This window comes from Rosa chinensis, chromosome 1 (assembly GCF_002994745.2).
Source record: "Rosa chinensis cultivar Old Blush chromosome 1, RchiOBHm-V2, whole genome shotgun sequence".
NCBI lineage: Eukaryota > Viridiplantae > Streptophyta > Magnoliopsida > Rosales > Rosaceae > Rosa > Rosa chinensis.
In genome coordinates, this window is record NC_037088.1 from 47,327,125 (window position 1) to 47,344,099 (window position 16,975).

General features: G+C 41.6%; 1 protein-coding gene across 7 annotated transcripts in view; it reads right to left on the minus strand.

Moving 5' to 3' along the window:
- The window catches only part of LOC112181497, a 50,319-nt gene that overhangs the window by 2,051 nt on the left and 31,293 nt on the right, over positions 1-16,975 (minus strand). Inside the window, exons 1-4 of one of the 7 annotated variants that reach the window (XM_040516237.1) lie at positions 3,541-3,670; positions 2,689-2,761; positions 1,315-1,832; positions 288-443 (exon numbers count right to left, since the gene is read on the minus strand). The exons of 1 other annotated variant lie outside the window; for it this stretch is intronic. In XM_040516237.1, coding sequence (XP_040372171.1) covers positions 288-407 — 120 coding nt within the window. In that variant the 5' untranslated portion in view covers positions 408-443; positions 1,315-1,832; positions 2,689-2,761; positions 3,541-3,670. 5 more of the 7 variants (XM_040516239.1, XM_040516242.1, XR_005808194.1 and 2 more) reach the window with 5 other exon arrangements.

Here is a 16,975-nt window from a genome sequence, read left to right on the forward strand (position 1 = left end):
AAAGATATAAGTTACTTGAGTCAACTATAAAAAGAGACACCGAATCAGAGGTATAGTATAACAACAAGGGTGTCCAGGTGAGTTCCCCAGCTTCTACAAATGCAGCAATATAGTCTGATCTAAAATTGAGCCTTGTGGGATACTTTGCTAGAGTCGAAATATTAATTGAAAACTCAGATATATTGCTTGACCCCACATACAATACTCTTTTTTATAATCAGCAAACAAAGATTAGAGTGTCCAGAAAATGAAGAAAACCATAAAACAGGAATAGATCCAAATTCTACCTTGTACTTGGAGGCCTCTTGCACTTGATGAATTACACAGGCAAATCCAAGAACCAAAGATGCAAGAAAGATATATGACTGCCTCCACTTTTGATGGTTAATTAGCTTTCTCAAACCCATATAGGACCAGCATGCCAAATCTCCCACAAAGCATTTCTACGTGCAATTACATAATTCCAAGTATATGATTAGAAACTTTGAAACAATACAGCTTAACAAATAATCTATATTGAAAAGACATTGAAATTAGAACTAATATAAGGATCCCATCTCAGAGAGTTCTGTTACAGAAATATGAAGATGATTTTCATGAGAAATTCTTTTCTGTATATTGATGAATATAAAGATAGTTGAATGTAGCAACGTGCATTGTTAATAGTCAAACCTAATATATTGGCAACAATAATAGGGAATGAAATTATGCTCTAAAGAAACCAAGCACCAAAAAAATTTCACTTCACAGAAAAATTGAAGCTCAATGAGAACGTATTAGTTTAGAGAAGTGATTTATCTTTTGAGTTTCTAAAGCTATTAAAAATCCAATACCATAGTCCATCAAATTAAAACACTGCACTTTCATACAGCACCAGAGACAAACTTTTCTTATTTGGATAAACTCATAGGTGTAACTTTTCTTAATATTCCTTGGGGAAAAAGGATACAAATCATATATAAATAAACTAAAATTTTGGTTGCATGGAGACTGATCAGTTGGAATGAGGCATTAGCAAGTTGGTAAAGGATTGGTAATTTCACCGAACGCTCTTGTTACTATCAGGCTAATCCTAATGTGGGGGGATACTATCACAGAGACGGGTTAACAATCACATAGGCAGAATAAGAATAAAATAGAAGGCACAATCAAATAAGAGGCAGAGTATGAGATTAATACAAAATACACTGGAAATGATCTTTATATTTGATTCACAGTATGTTCGTAAACGCAATGATCATTATATTTGATTCACAGTATTCAAACAACATCACTAAAACCTCAAAAATAGCAAACCAATCAAACCCAACTCACTCGTGTAATCTGAGTGTTCCTACAATCAATTCCAACATGGTTTGGTAACTTAAGCGACTTTGCTCTATCCTGTCAAAAAAAAAAAAGAAAAAAAATCACCAACTGTAGTAATGCATTGGTTGCCTAGACTAACAAATTGACAGACCAGGCACATGTCCATACTACAGGCTATTGTTGTTTCAGAATATCAAAAGCCACAGCTCTTAGGCAAGTGTAATTCAAAAAACAAAAAAGCTTTAATCTTTTGGATAATGAAAAACTAAAAACAACTATAGTCATCAATAACATCCAACAAAAGAAAAAGCTTAGCCCTAGCAAGCTTGCAGCGCTGTTGATCTTGGTGGCTGAGTTGATAATCTGGAAGAGTTGATGTCGGTGTAGATACGGCTTCGAGACCTGATGCTTATGCTTATATACCCAGCCAGAATGGGCAAAGATTAAAACCACGAATTGGGTATTATCGAAACCAAATCCTCTTCTTTTCCTCTCTATTCCAGCACTGGAATCCCTTCTGTTGCCTAAAACACAACAACGACGCCTAATTAGTTACACTAGTAAATGCTTAGCTTGTTTGGCTTTGTATTTTGTGTTTATGTAGGTGTCTGATGTGGTATAATATGTCACTTTGTAACTTTATGATCATTTGGATGTGAGTTTCGATAAGCAATAAGACCTGTTAGTTTCCAAAAAAGACAAGAAGCTGGATATATATATAAGGGTAACGTAATACTGGCCGTATTTATACATAAATATCCAATTCTTCCTCTAGAGCAGGCGCTATTTAATGTAATGGGTTCTATCAACTCTTTTATGTCTTTCCGATTTGTTGGGGGATTCTTCATATATTTCCGAGTGAAGCACTCTCTAAAAATCATACTCAGGCTTAAAAAAGATTGTGGTCACCAAATTTGCTAATTGCATATCAGGAGATTGAGCTAAAAATAAAGAAAAATAAAAAATAAAACACATAGTTCTAGTTAATTAGCAAGGAAAAATAGTCCCCAACCCCTACATTATATTCTTTACCCACTAAATTCCAATTTTACTCTTAAATTAAAATATATATATATATATATATATATAGTTAATTACCAAATTTTACCGTTGCAGAGGATGAAGCAAAAGAGAATAGGAAATACCAGAGAAAATGAAAAATTAATGAATGAAGATGAGCAGGACCAATAAGGAACTAGTATGCTGTATTCTTTTTCAATGAAAGTTTTCAGATCCAAAAAACAACTCCACCAATCAAAGTTTCTTAAAGCAAAAACATCTATAAGAATGTCTTATATATTATTGCACCATATTAATGTTCACAGAATAATAACAATAACAAAACATCCTGGAGATGGACTACTAATGGTGGAGACTTACAACCCGCCAAACACTGCATCCGGCATGGCACCAACCTCCATTACCAAACTTCTCCTCTCAAAATTGTTAGTAGCTGCAGCAAGATACATACCTTGTCAACTCAGCATTCCAGAAATTATGAAGATCAATAGAACTAGCAGCGTGATTTGACACCATTGTTCAAAAACCTTGACTTGAGCTGTGGAGCAACAAGAAGTATATGGTAAATTAAACCCTTGACTGCTGCTTCATATGGAGCATAACCATTCCAACAGGGAAATAACACTCTGGGGTCCAGAATCCACCACAAATTTGCACAATGAATCATGGCATTGGACAGGAATGGATTACGACCTCAAGGAGCCAGGGTGTAATGGGTAGGACAAGGGATTGAGTAGGGTATGGATTGTGATTTTTGGACAAGTGACTAGTACTGGTATGGATTGTGATTTTTGGACAAGTGACTAGTACTGGAGAATGGTTGTGTCAAGCAAACACAAGTCTTCTATATGGAGGTATAGCAAAGATTATCTTGCAAACCAAGCAGAACCTAAATTGCAGAGGTATGGCAGTACAAACATCTGTGCTTACTGCTTAGTGAAAGACTGAGGGAGAAACACCTGGGTGGTCAACGCGTAGAGGACTTTCTATTTTGGAGCTGCATACCACCACCAGGTACAGATCCACATATTTACCAAAGAAGAAAACATAAAACGCCAGTGTTTCAAAATCTACATTTTAACAAACTACGCTGCACCCACTCATCAACCAATGACCATAACTATCAACCATCGAATTCTTATCATATTCACTTACATGCTCATCATCATTCACTTTGATACAATCAAACCCGGTAAAATTGAGTCAACTCACCTGATGCCAACGTTGACCCGTTCCCAAGAATTCTAGTGCAAACCTTGGTACGCCTCCTCCAAGCTCGACATTGCAGCTCCCCTCCATAATCCTAAATCTTCAAACCCTGACATCGGAGAGTGATGAATACAACTGTTGGGCAGCAAACGACGGCGTTTTGTTGGGTGTAGGGCTATAATGGTCATTTCGAACTTTAACCAAATTTTTCGCGGGACAGTTGTCGCAATGAGAGATGACGCCAGGTACACAACTAACTTACATTAACAGAATGGGAAATGATCATTTACCCGATTTTAGGCTAAAACTTGCCCACTTTCTCCACCAACTGTTTTTTAACTCCATTTACCCAAAACACTATAAGAGATTATTTCCCTAATACTCAATTAATTTTTTTTAATTCTTTTTATTTATTTTTGAGACTTTTTTTCCCTCTTCTTCTTTCTCACTTAGAAAGAGAAGTCATCCTCCACCTTGCTATGCTCCGGTAACCAGTGGCCGGCCGCGATCTCCGGCGACCGGTCACCGGAATCCGGCAAACGATGACCAGAATCCTGCGACCGATCACCGGAATCCGGCTCCCGGACTGGTGACCGGATTCCGGCGTCTGAATTTAGTGCCCCCTAATAATACCCAGTAACCTTATTATTGCCCCCCAGTAATCATATTATTGCCCCCCAATACTCATATTATTGCCTCCCAATACTCATATTATTGCCTCCCAATAATCGTATTATTTCCATCTAGTGAATTGTATAAACTCCCAAAACCAAAGTGAATACACTACAGGCACAATTGATCATATTATTGCCCCCCAGTAATCATATTATTGCCTCCTAATAATCATAATATTGCCTCAATAATCATATTATTACCCTCCAATCATCATATTATTGCTCTCAAGTGAACCAAAATGAATACATTACAGATACAAAAAATAATAATAAAAAAAATAAAAAAACTCAGGATACCGAAAAAAAAAAAATGTCTGGGCACCCACTTCTTCTTCTCCTCCCATCTTTGACTTCGACGGTTGCAGATCTACCTTCTCCGACTTCGATGGGTGAGGCCCGAGACCCATAGCAGAAGCAGTGGAGGGAATTGCGAAAAGCAACATAAGCAGAGCAGTGGTCTACACCAACTTGTTATCGGCCTTGCCGTCGACGATAGCCTCACCGACGCTCTGCATCTAGACTTAGTTAAACTCCGATAGCTCCGACCGGAGCTTCAAGGGTGATTCGGGAGTTCGAGGCCGCACCGGAGGTGAGGAGAGAGCTTCAAGCAAGATCTGGAGTTCGAGGCCGCACCGCCGGTGGAGAGAGAGAGCTTCAAGCGTGATCCGGAGTTCGACAACGCACCACCGCACCGGAGAGAGAAAGCACTAATCCTAAGTTCGACGCCGCACCGGAGGTACGGATAGAGAGAGAGAGAGAGAGATCGGTGAGGGGGGGAGAAGAGAGAAAATAGATCGAAGAGGGGAGGGGGGGAAGAGAGACAGAGACTGAGAGGAGAGAGTGAAAATTTAATAATAGGGGTAAAATTGTCAAAAGATGTTAGATTGGGTAAGTGGGGTTAAAAAACTCCTAGTGGAGTAAGTGGGCAATTTTTAAGCTGAAATTAGGTAAGTGGTCACGGCCCCATGACTCCGGTCACCGGTCGCCGGAGACCGCGGCCGGCCACTGGTCACCGAAGCATAGGAAGGTGGAGGATTACTTCTCTCTCTAAGTGAGAAAGAAGAAGAGGGCAAAAAAGTCCCAAAAATAAATAAAAAGAATAAAAAAAATTAATTTGGTATTAGGGAAATAATCCCTTAGAGTGTTTTGGGTAAATGGGGTTAAAAAACAGTTGGTGGAGCAAGTGAGAAGGGATGGCAATGGGGCTGGTTGGGGATGGGGATCACAATACCATCCCCATCCCCGGGGTCATTCTCTACTCCCATCCCCGCCCCAATCTCCAATAAAAATATATTGGGGATTCCCCGTCCCCATCCCCACTGGGGACTAAGCCTCCAAACCCGCCCCAAATTCCCAATAAGAATTTAATAAATAAAATATTTTTTTTCTCATATTGCCTTTTTTAAAATCAAAATTTACAACAAATAAATTTAAAACATGATTAAATTCATAAATCATAATTTAGTGAGTACAAAAGTCAAAACATCATTAAAGTAAGGGAAAATCCTCCGTACAGTACATGACATTTTCCCCATTCTAAATTTCAGTACCTCACGTTCAGAAAATATCAGAACGGTACCTGAGGTTTTGACCCCGACCGAAGATTGGTACCTAGTGCCGTTAGCTCTGTTACAAAAAATGATGGTTGGCATATTTTGATCATTAAATGACCAATTTACCCTTTAGTTTTTGTTTTCTTGATTTTTTTTATACAATAAAAAAAATTCTATTAGTTTTGAAAAATTATTTAAATTTTTGGTTTGTCAAATTTTATCTTTTGAGCCCGTACGATTAAACTAGATGCTGTTTCAAGATTGTAGAATTTTCAGAGGATTTTTTCGTACACCCAAGCTATTTTTAATAATTTTTGGAAGTTTGGTAATATCCAAAAATATAATTAAAAATAGAAATTAGAGGCGGTTTAATCTAGAGCATCCATTTTAATCACCGTTTGATCTCAACTGTTGGATTTGAGTATATATAAGTTGAACCAGCTTGAGGAGCACCAGATTACATCCCAGACCGACTTCAGTCTTGACTGCTTTGTAACGATGGCCCCAGACCGATGGTATCTCCACTTTCGGCCAGCACCCGACGTCAGACAGGCGTCGTTCGACTCCTCTTGGCGTCGCTAATGGGAGCTCGGTCGTCCCTGCTTCGAACGACTGGCGATGGAGGCAGGAAGAAGCCCGAAAACTTCTAGGGTTCGCCGGCGAGTTTTCCGATTCCAGCTTCGTCATAGCGTCTCACTGGTGTCAGAAGCTTCCTTTTGACCTCGCCGACCTATCCATAGTGTTGGTTTGTCCTGATGATAAGACATGAGAGAGAATCGAAGGGGAGAATAATTTTGGGATTTCTGGCAAGTTTCCAAGCTTCTAGCCGGCTGGCCGGCCAATCTGTTTTAGTTTGCTTGCAATTATTGTCTTTTGAAGATTATGCTTTTTGGGTTTTGATTGTTTCAGTGAATAATTGGTAGATTTGGGTACTGTGATTTGTTGGGCCACTGTGTTATTGAATCAGAATATGCTTTGGATTTTGATTTTTGTCTGAAATAAATAGATAGGAGAGATAGCTGATACAGATTCATAATCAGGGAAGAGAAATAGAGAAAACTGATAGCGGAGTGGTTAGTCACTTAGTCCAAAGACTCCAAACTTGAATAGACCAGAGAGGACGAGAGAGAGAGAGAGTTCTGGGTTTGAATGGGGACGAGAGAGAGGACAGTAGGGAGAGAGAAAAAAAATAGAAAAAAAAAAGTTTAGATAAAAGAATAACGAATTAAGACATGAAAAGACGAAATTATCCTTCAACCGTTAATTTTTGTAACAGAGCTAACGACACTAGGTACCAATCTTCGGTCGGGGTCAAAACCTCAGGTACCGTTCTGATATTTTTTGAACGTGAGGTACTGAGGTTTAGAATGGGGAAAAGGTCAAGTACTGTACGGACGATTTTCCCTTAAAGTAAAATAGTAAATGTCTATATTTATTATTTATATTATAAAAAATAAAATAAAATAAAATATATTGGGGCGGGTTTGGGGATGGGGATCACAATAACATCCCCGCCCCATCCCCAATCTTAGATAGCGGGGATTGGGGATCCTCATCCCCATTCCCCATTTGTCCCTGAATTCTCCCCCCATTAGGGGCGGGTATCCAATGGAGCTCCGCCCCGCTGGGGATTTTTGTCATCCCTACAAGTGAGCAATTTTTAGCCTAAAATCGGGTAAATGATCATTTCCCATAACTAATATGCTATTTGCACCTCCCTAATTTTCCCACAATGCCCGTTGTCTAATAAAATCTATAAAAGCCTCTCTTTTTTATTTTTTATTTTTTTGGAAAGAGAATAACCTCGGAGTCCATGCCCATGAATCAAAGTCGCCCACAACAAGCATGTGATCCATGAATTCAAGGACATGCAGTATATATAATTTTTTGTAGTCAGAGCGTCTTGATACGTTTACATACTTTTCTATAGAGAGGGCTTCTCTTCTTCTCTGTCAAATCATTTCTTTCCTCTGCTATATCTCTGATCTCTTTCTCTAGAACCTTTCCTTTCTTTCCAAAAGTATGATCCAGCTCTGCTAGCTTTACTTCAAGTTTCTTGTCAATAGCATTTGGCTTTTCTAATAGTTTGTCATCTTTCTCCTTCATGTCATTGAATTCTTCTTGATCATCATCATCAACAGCTCGAATGATTTTTTTTTTTCTTTTTCAAATCCAGCATCTTCTAGAAGATCAAATGAGGGCTTCAGTTGTTCCTGAATGACTCCATAGTTAGCAGGATCATTTGGATCACAGACTTCCAAGAAACAAAAACAATCCCATGAGATTTGATAGCTCAAAGCTATTTGCAACAAAAAAAAGTTTATGGGGTTTTGCCATTTAAATTAGTTGGTAGGAGGGTTATGGAACTCTTTGAAACCCAAACAACATCACCATAATTCATCAAAATTATATTCTCAGTCAGCTTTCCTATGTGGGATCGTTTCTAGATTTTCATTCTTTTATTGACGTTACAAAAAAAAAAAAAAATCAAAGCAAGAAGAATGCGAGGGGAAAGTTTATATTCTCCCCAAAAAATCTTGGCATCCAATCAAGAAATGTTAATAAACGAAACAAAAACCACATAATTTCTTTAAGTTGAAGACTACTGTTGATCGTAGAGGTAAGAAGAATTTTTTTTTCTTCTTCCTCCTCTTTTGTATCTTTATTGGTAATTTAGCATAAGTTGACTAAGTCAACTATCACTTGAAAAAATGAAGATGTCCAAATACTAATTTTGAAGGTATGAATAGAACCTCCCAAAACATTTTCCTTACATGAGGAAAAAAAAATCTATTTGTGCACCTTCAAATTACAAACTTTACAAATAATAAGCATCAAGTTAATCAATTTTATTAGAGATTATTGTTAGATTTACAAGCACCGCTAATAGACCACATTGAAACTCATAATGGGTTTCATGATCCAATAAGCACATGTGGTGCCCTATTTCAGTAAGAGAAGACTCCAAATTGTATCTCACTAGTACTGTATTTGGTTCCACTAGGATAGTCGCAGATTGATTACATCAAATTAAAGTGCTCCAATTCAAGCCCACATAATTTCATAAATGAATTTATATTCGACCTCGGATTTCAAGTTTTAGAATTCCTATACTATTCTCATTTTAAAGATGATAAAAAGATTTTACTCATACCCTCATGGTGAAGTCAAATAAGACAATATTGAGAGAATCAATTTTTTACTGATAATTTTATTACACCCATTCTGTGGTGTATATAAACAGATTACAATCGTACTACAACGCACTACACCTATTGTGTACAACTGTACTACACAACATTCACAAGGTAAGTAATTACAATTCCCATGTAGTCTATTCCTAATAGGGAACGATGACTCACACTAACAGGTGACTCGAACTCAAGACCTTGATTTTAGGTAGTGGGTGCTCTAACCACTGAGCTAACACTACATATTTTGTCGGAATTGGACGACTTGGCGTTACGGATATCAAATTGATTTGAATGTGTAAAGTCCAGTACTTTTTCTACCTATAGCTACCAGCCTATCACCATTATCACGTTATGCAAGTTTGCTGCAAACAATTTAAATGTTTCAAACTATTCGTGTCTCTTTTCACAAAAAAAAAAAAAAAAAAAACTATTCATGTCTCTTTGAAAATCTGATGATAGCTCATTGCCTGTGCAAATTTTGAAGTATAAAGAGTGTTTTTGGTTTTTTTCATACCAACACAGAAAAAAATTATTGATATTTCAAAAGAAGGTTTTTGATTGGGTAGATAAATTTGCCACTGGGAAAAACATTCATACTCGATACTTTTCCTCTAGGCAGGACAATTTTTAATCTTTTTTTATTAAAGAACCATAACACTAGCTCTGGGATTAAACAGAGGACCAAATTCTAACTGCAATCCATTCAAAACTCTCCGCAGCTCCGCCATACCCTTTCCCCCATTCTTCCCAAAATACAAAAAACTTCAATTTCCATTTGAGGTTCAACTCACTCAGTCTCAAGAAGTTTCCATAGTCTCGCAGACATCGATCATACTGTATTCAAATTCTTATCTCTCAATTGAAGCACGTACCTTTCAGCCATCAATGCTCGAGTTGCAAGAGATTGAAGTTTCCTCCATGTTGCTCTCAGCAGAAAATCACCTTTTGGGAGTGTTGTTGTGGCCAAATTCGGAGCTTCTGCTCCGTTGGTTATAAGGGTAAAGCTTGATTTTCTGTTTGGGATTCTGTTTAGTTTGGTGTTTTGCTGGGAATTGTACCTGTAGTCCCGTACAAAGTTACTTTTCTGTTTTATTTATTTATCATTCAAATTTCACATCATGCACATAAAACATACAATTCACTACACCCAACTGGTTTAAAGTACAGAATAAAAATTACTAGTTGTTATATATCTTCCGGTCGTTTCAACTTGATCATCTTTGAAGGTTGTGAAAATACTAGGATGAAACAAATATGCCTTGGGGGGGGGGGGGGGGGGGGGGGGGTGAATAGGCTATTCTCGGAGAAATCACACTTTCTTTCAAATCAAAACGTAACAGACAATACAAGGATTGAAGCACAGGTATGGATCCCAAAATAGCAGAAAGACAATACAAGGATTGAAGTACAGGTATGAATCCCAAAACAGCAGAAAGAGAACTAGGCAAACCAAGATAATCACAAACGCACAGCAACCAAGAGACCAGAATTGTTTGCGCAGTAAAAACCTCAAAAATGAGGAAAACAACTGCGGGGCCTTTAAGGTTAAAGACCCTAATGAAAACAAATCACTCGATGAAAGAATACAAGTTCTTTACAAACAACCCAAAGCTCTGACCTCGGCTTACGTACTAGACACACTAGTAGATTGTCTAATCATGTCCTCATAGATCTTCACCACCTTTGAACTGTCTTCACTTGTTGATAGGTGCTGACCTCGACCTTCAACCTTTTACGCAAATCAACGACTCCAACTGACCTTGAGAGCACTTGATGTGAAGAATGTAATGAATGATGAATGTGTTTGACTCAATGATCTACTTAAACATGGAACAAGTAGTTTATAGACTCGAATTTGAAGCACATGGTTTCTCACAACGCTAATGGAGAAAACTTTGACTCAATAGATGCACAAAACTTATACGCTCAAAAAGTCACAGATGAATGGTTATACACGTTGTATATATATTTTAGACTCCCCCTAAAACCTTGGACAATAAAGACTCCAAAACCTAATTGACTCCTAATATGGAAGGAACAAATCATAAAAAGATATTCAACAAATAAACATGATTCTATTCTTAATAAAGACGATAAGACGTAACAGATCAAATCATATAGAGAAATATCCTTTTACGACCCAACTAATGTATACGCACAAAACGTGAAAAAGAAGAAATAACATCCAACGTCCTGACCTGATAGGGATTGCAGAACAGATTGCAATCCCAGTATGCATGTAGATTGACCTTAATGAAACCTGACCTGACGGGGGTTGCAGAACAGATTGCAATCCCAGTATGCATGTAGATTGAACTTAATGAAACCTGACCTGATAGGGATTGCAGAACAGATTGCAATCCCAGTATGCATGTAGATTGACCTTAATGAAATGCAAATGCATATGCCCATACCTGGAGTGCATCGAAGAGTCAGCTGGAGCATTGTATGATCATATATCACTTCCAGTTTACACTTGATAACTCTAGCAGACCTATGATTCTAGCTTTTGTATTAGGAATGCCAACATACATCAAACCTATACTAACAGGTTGAACCTTTCTTCACTTTGATCGACTACCAGAAGGAGAGCCTATCTTTCATCTTGTCAAGAAACTTGAAATAAGCATGTCTCCATGACCTCTTTATCACCAAGCTGCCAAACACAGCCCAAAATCCCACAATGAACCCCAACCCTGTGATTGTATACAACCATATTTTTTCACATTCATCTTCTTCAACCTCTGGATCCTTATCATTGTTGGAGGATGAGCTGCATTCGGTTGGCAATGGATGCCCACAAAGCCCTGAGTTTCCTCCAAATGAGGTTGGATCGTTGAAGGTAAGGAATTGGTTGGTTGATGGAATTGGCCCAGAAAAGTTGTTATGTGACAAGTTCAATTTGCTTAGTGAAGTCATGGAGGTCATGCTCGAAGGAATTGGACCCCAAAGATGATTACTAGAGAGGTCAAGAGCCTCTAATAGATGTAAGCTTCCGATACCATTGTCAAGAGTATAAAAGATAGTCTAAGTCAAGAAAGTCAAGGTAAAAGATGCATACATCAGCTAAATAGTATAAATAGAGATAATCTCTTTCAGATAATTTTTTTGTACTGTAATGTGAGACAACCATTTGTACAACTACCAGAAACTTTAATACCAGGGCTCCTCTCTCTTTCTCTCTGTTTCTTCATCTTCAATCTCTAGCTAAGGTTTCAGTTTTCACCATTGTTGATTTACCTCCAAGCTTCTATCATCATGACCTTGATTTTTAGCATGGCATCAGAGCTCATGGTGGCTTGACCTGTGCTCATCTTGTTTGTTTCCGCTGCAATCTTCCTCTTTGTTTAATTACCAATAGAAATCCCAAATTACCAAATCAAGAACCCTAGAAATTGCATCTTCTTCATAATTTCTGTACAGTAACCAGTCAAATACCAAAGATTTGTACAATTACAAAGTGAAATCAACAAAAAAATCGAGTCTTTACAATTACCAGCAAGAAATTCAAGGTCTGATCTGTGTTCGTAGCTGTACTTCTTCAATTTCGAGTTCGTAGCAAGCTTTTTATCAAGGTTTGATCTGTGTTCTTCGTTGCTTTTCGTTCATCCTGAAGATCGTAGCGAGTTCATTTCAGCATTTGATTCGGTTTGTAGCAATTGCTTCTCAAGATCCAGTCTTTTAGCTCATACAGTAGTCACAAGCTTAGTAGCTGTTCATCTTCAAAGTTTCAGAAAAATTGTTCATCTTTAAGATCCAGATATTTGTGCATCTTCAAGATTTGATATGGCAACCTCAGGCCAACATTGCAATGCAGTCTCTGTGCAACTAGATGAGACAAATTACCCAACTTGGGCATTTCTGATGAAACATTATCGAAGGCGGCATGGTCTACTGAAATTAGTGGATGATCTCATCCAATATTTGAAAACGCTGAGGCGTAGGTCAAGGCGTTTATCGGTGAGCCTCAAGAAGGCGTTCGCCTTGAGGCGTAAAGCGTAAGCCTTACGTATAAAAGACCTATATTGATGTAATTATTACACTTATATATACCAACTTCATTTTCATCTGAGACAAAAGAATCAATTAATCTTGTGACTGATCCATTGTTCCAAACATGGGATAAGAAATGTACATGCATGTCCATTTGCAAGCATAATTAGCTATAATGAGCCACGCTCATGGTACCACCAGGGGTACCAACGCCCACCATATGAGTGACTGGCGTAAAGACAGTTAGCCGGGTTACCGCCTGAGCCCCGGATCAACCCCAAAGCACCGCCGACGCGCCGCCACGCGCCGTGTCAAGATGGCATCAGAAGCTACTGAAACTGGGAACTGAAGCACCATCAGTCCCACATCGAAAACAAGGAGAAGATCATCCTCTTCCTCACCTATAAAAGGTCCTCTCCTCTCTCCTCATTTATTACGCATTCAATACTTACCTACTGTTACTTTGTCAACATAAATACATTGACTAACTTAGGCATCGGAGAGTTGAAGACCGCCCGGCGCGGTCTCCCTCTGACGCCCATTGTATTTTATTTGACAGGTAACGGGAATCACTCACAACAAAGGTATCGATCCGCCTGCCGGATCAGCGGTAACTAAGGTCCGGCTACCGCTAGACTTTTAGACATTAACATTGGCGCCGTCTGTGGGAATCCTTGAACAGAAGGTCATCCCATCACAGTTACCATGACTAACGGTAGCGGGGGAAATGTCGGGGAGCAGGCAGACCAGTCCGCCGTTCCCCAACCCGCCCGCCCAGCGGTAAGCATCAACCGCGCACTATTCAACACCCCGGTCAACCCAGGCGGTGAAACAAATCCAAGCAGCAGCCGTCCCCAGGTCAGGACCTCACCGCCTTGTATGAACTGGCGCTGGCGGACCTCCACAAAGCAAACAGAGAGCGCGAGCAGGAACGCAAGGAGAAGGCGGAGGCCCAAAACCAAGTGGCCACGCTGATGACACGTTTCGACGAGCTAAGGCGAACGCTGGACGCAAACGCCAACCCTGCACGAAGTGAGCAGTCACACAGCACCAGACACAGCCGGCCTACCGCTGGTATAGGACCCATCGTGCAAATGCAGGTACCGCTAAGCCCACCTGAGCTGGCAGGAATGGGACCACCCCTATCCCACACCTGCCGGAGCAGGAGGCGGAGTCATCGCTGCGCACCCACCACTCGAGGACTAGAACAAGGACTGAGGGTAATCTACCCATTCCCGGGCGGGGGTTCGCTCCGCGGAACGCCCGAGCGGGCCCCGCTGGCGACGCAACCACCCAAATTTTGGAGAGGATGCAGCAGTTAGAACGGAGATTAATCCTGGCGGAGGCAGGCACCCCGGCGCCAGCCCCAAACCCACTCTTCGCGTCCAGGCCAGGCCCATTCACCGCCACAATTTTGCAAGCCGTCAGACCAGCGTTTGCAAAGACCCCAAAAATGTCACATTATAGCGGTAAGACCGATCCCTTCGTCCACATGGACACGTTCAAGAAGGTCACCAACAACAAGGGATTTGATGACGCCACCCTGTGCCACTTGTTCAGCGAAACGCTGGATAGTGAGGCAATGAGTTGGTTTTTCGAGTGTCCGCCAGGGTCCATCGACTCATTCCACGCATTATCTCATGCTTTCCTCTCTCGATTCATCTTGTTGTCCGCCGGTCATCACAACACGAGCCAGTTGTTTGGCGTCAGACAGGGAGGGGACGAATCATTGAAGGCATTCGTCACAAGATGGCGAGCGGCAGCATCTCAGTGCCGCGATCTCGATAAAACAATGGCTTCGGCGGCTTTCAAGCAGGGACTCCTCAAGGGACCATTCCTATATCACCTCAACTACAATCATCCAAATGCGGCGTATGATCACCTTATGAGTGAGGCGGTCATTCATGCCCAGGCAGAGTTTATCACATATGGAGAAACCCCACCGCCACCAGCAACACCAACAAAGTCATCTCAACCCTCCTCCAGCCATCAAGAGACCGCCAGCAAAGCCCCCACTGCACCGCCAGCTGACAAGAAGAGGGAGTGGCAGCAGGGCGGTTACCAAAGCAAGAGGCAGAAAGACAACCACTACAAGGGCAACCGCCAATCCCAGGGGGACAATCGCAACAAGCAGACGGAATCCTCTCAGCGGTATGCAGTGTTCACCGTCCTCACAGCCTCGTACGAGGAGATTTACAATCAGTGCAAAGACCAGATACCACCGCCACCCTCGCCGAGATTCCCCAAAAAGGGTAAGCCAAGAAACACCGGCATGTGGTGCAAGTACCACGAGGACAGCGGTCACAATACCAACAGTTGCAACGCTCTCAAAACAACCATTGAGACCCTATACCGGGACGGCAAGATGGATCAATTCAAGGTGCGCCAACCGCCACCTGTGATTGCCAACGTTGAGCCACTGGGCCGCATCAACACCATCGACGGCGGGGCTCCAATCACCAACATGTCTCACAGGGCAAGAAAGCGTTACGCACGCGCCAATCACCCAAAGGAAGTCTGTAACATCCGCTACGAGAGATCCACCAAACTCCCAAAGTCTGGTTGGGAGCCCATCACCTTCTCAGAGGAGGAGGAGCGAGGAGTGCATCTACCCCATGACGACCCATTCCTGATCGATGCCATTCTCGACAGATGGTCAGTAGGAAGAATCTTGGTGGATAGCGGATCTGCTGTCAATGTCATATTCAGCGGTTGTTACAACAACCTTAAGCGGAACAAGAAACTACTACAAGACCATGAGCCGTTGCTTAGCTTCTCCGGCGATATCACTCAGCCGCTGGGCTCTGACTACATGCGGTTAACCATCGGCTCCAGTCCATGTATGGCGGAGGTACATACCGAATTTATAATTGTGGACTGTTTCAGCTCGTATAACGCCATCATAGGACGGCCGGCACTCAACAAGCTCAAATGCATCATCGCCGGATACATGCTTCTCATGAAGTTCCCCACACCCAACGGCACAGGCTGTGTCAGGGGAAGTCAGCAACTGGCACGAGAATGCTACTCTACCACCATTGCGCGGTCAACCCGCCGCCACGAAATCCTAACGGTAGGAAATCAGGCACCGCCACCAGATATCTTCGAGGATCCTAGGGATGAGGAGGAGAAATACGTAAGGAAGGAACCGGTCAATCCTGAAACATCGTTGAAGGTCATCAGCATCTCTGACGAGCACCCAGAGCGGACAGTCCGCATAGGAGCTCAGCTAGACCCAGAAGTAGCCGCAGAACTCACTCAATTCCTGCGAGACAACGCCGCCGTTTTCGCATGGTCATATGCGGACATGCCGGGTATCTCTCCCGAAATCATCACACACAAACTAACCATTAAGCCATCCTTCCATCCCATCAAGCAGAGGCGAAGGGCCTTCGACGAGGAGAAATACCGCGCCATAGGAGAAGAGGTCGCCAAACTCCAGGGCATTGGATTCATCCGCCAGGTAATCTATCCCCAATGGATCTCCAACCTGGTCATGGTCAAGAAGCCTAGCGGCAAGTGGCGGATGTGTGTCGACTTCAAAAATCTCAACAAGGCGTGCCCAAAGGACAGTTTCCCTCTCCCACGCATTGATCAGCTGGTTGACGCAACCGCCAGGCATGAACTCCTCAGCATGATGGACGCTTTCTCCGGCTACAATCAGATCAAGATGCATCCCAGCGATCAGGAGTGTACCACCTTCACCACCGACAAGGGCCTCTACTGCTACAATGTTATGCCTTTCGGTCTGAAGAACGCCGGAGCAACTTATCAGCGGCTGATGAATGCTATGTTCGCTGAACATTTGGGCAAGATAATCGAGGTCTACGTGGACGACATGTTGGTCAAGAGTGTAAAGGCCAGCGGACACGTGGAAAACCTCAAGATCATAGTTACCATCCTCCTGGCCTACGGCATGCGCCTCAACCCAGAAAAATGCTTCTTTGGCGTCACCGCCAGCAAATTTCTGGGTTATATCGTCAGTGAACGAGGCATCGAGGCTAACCCGGACAAGGTGCAGGCC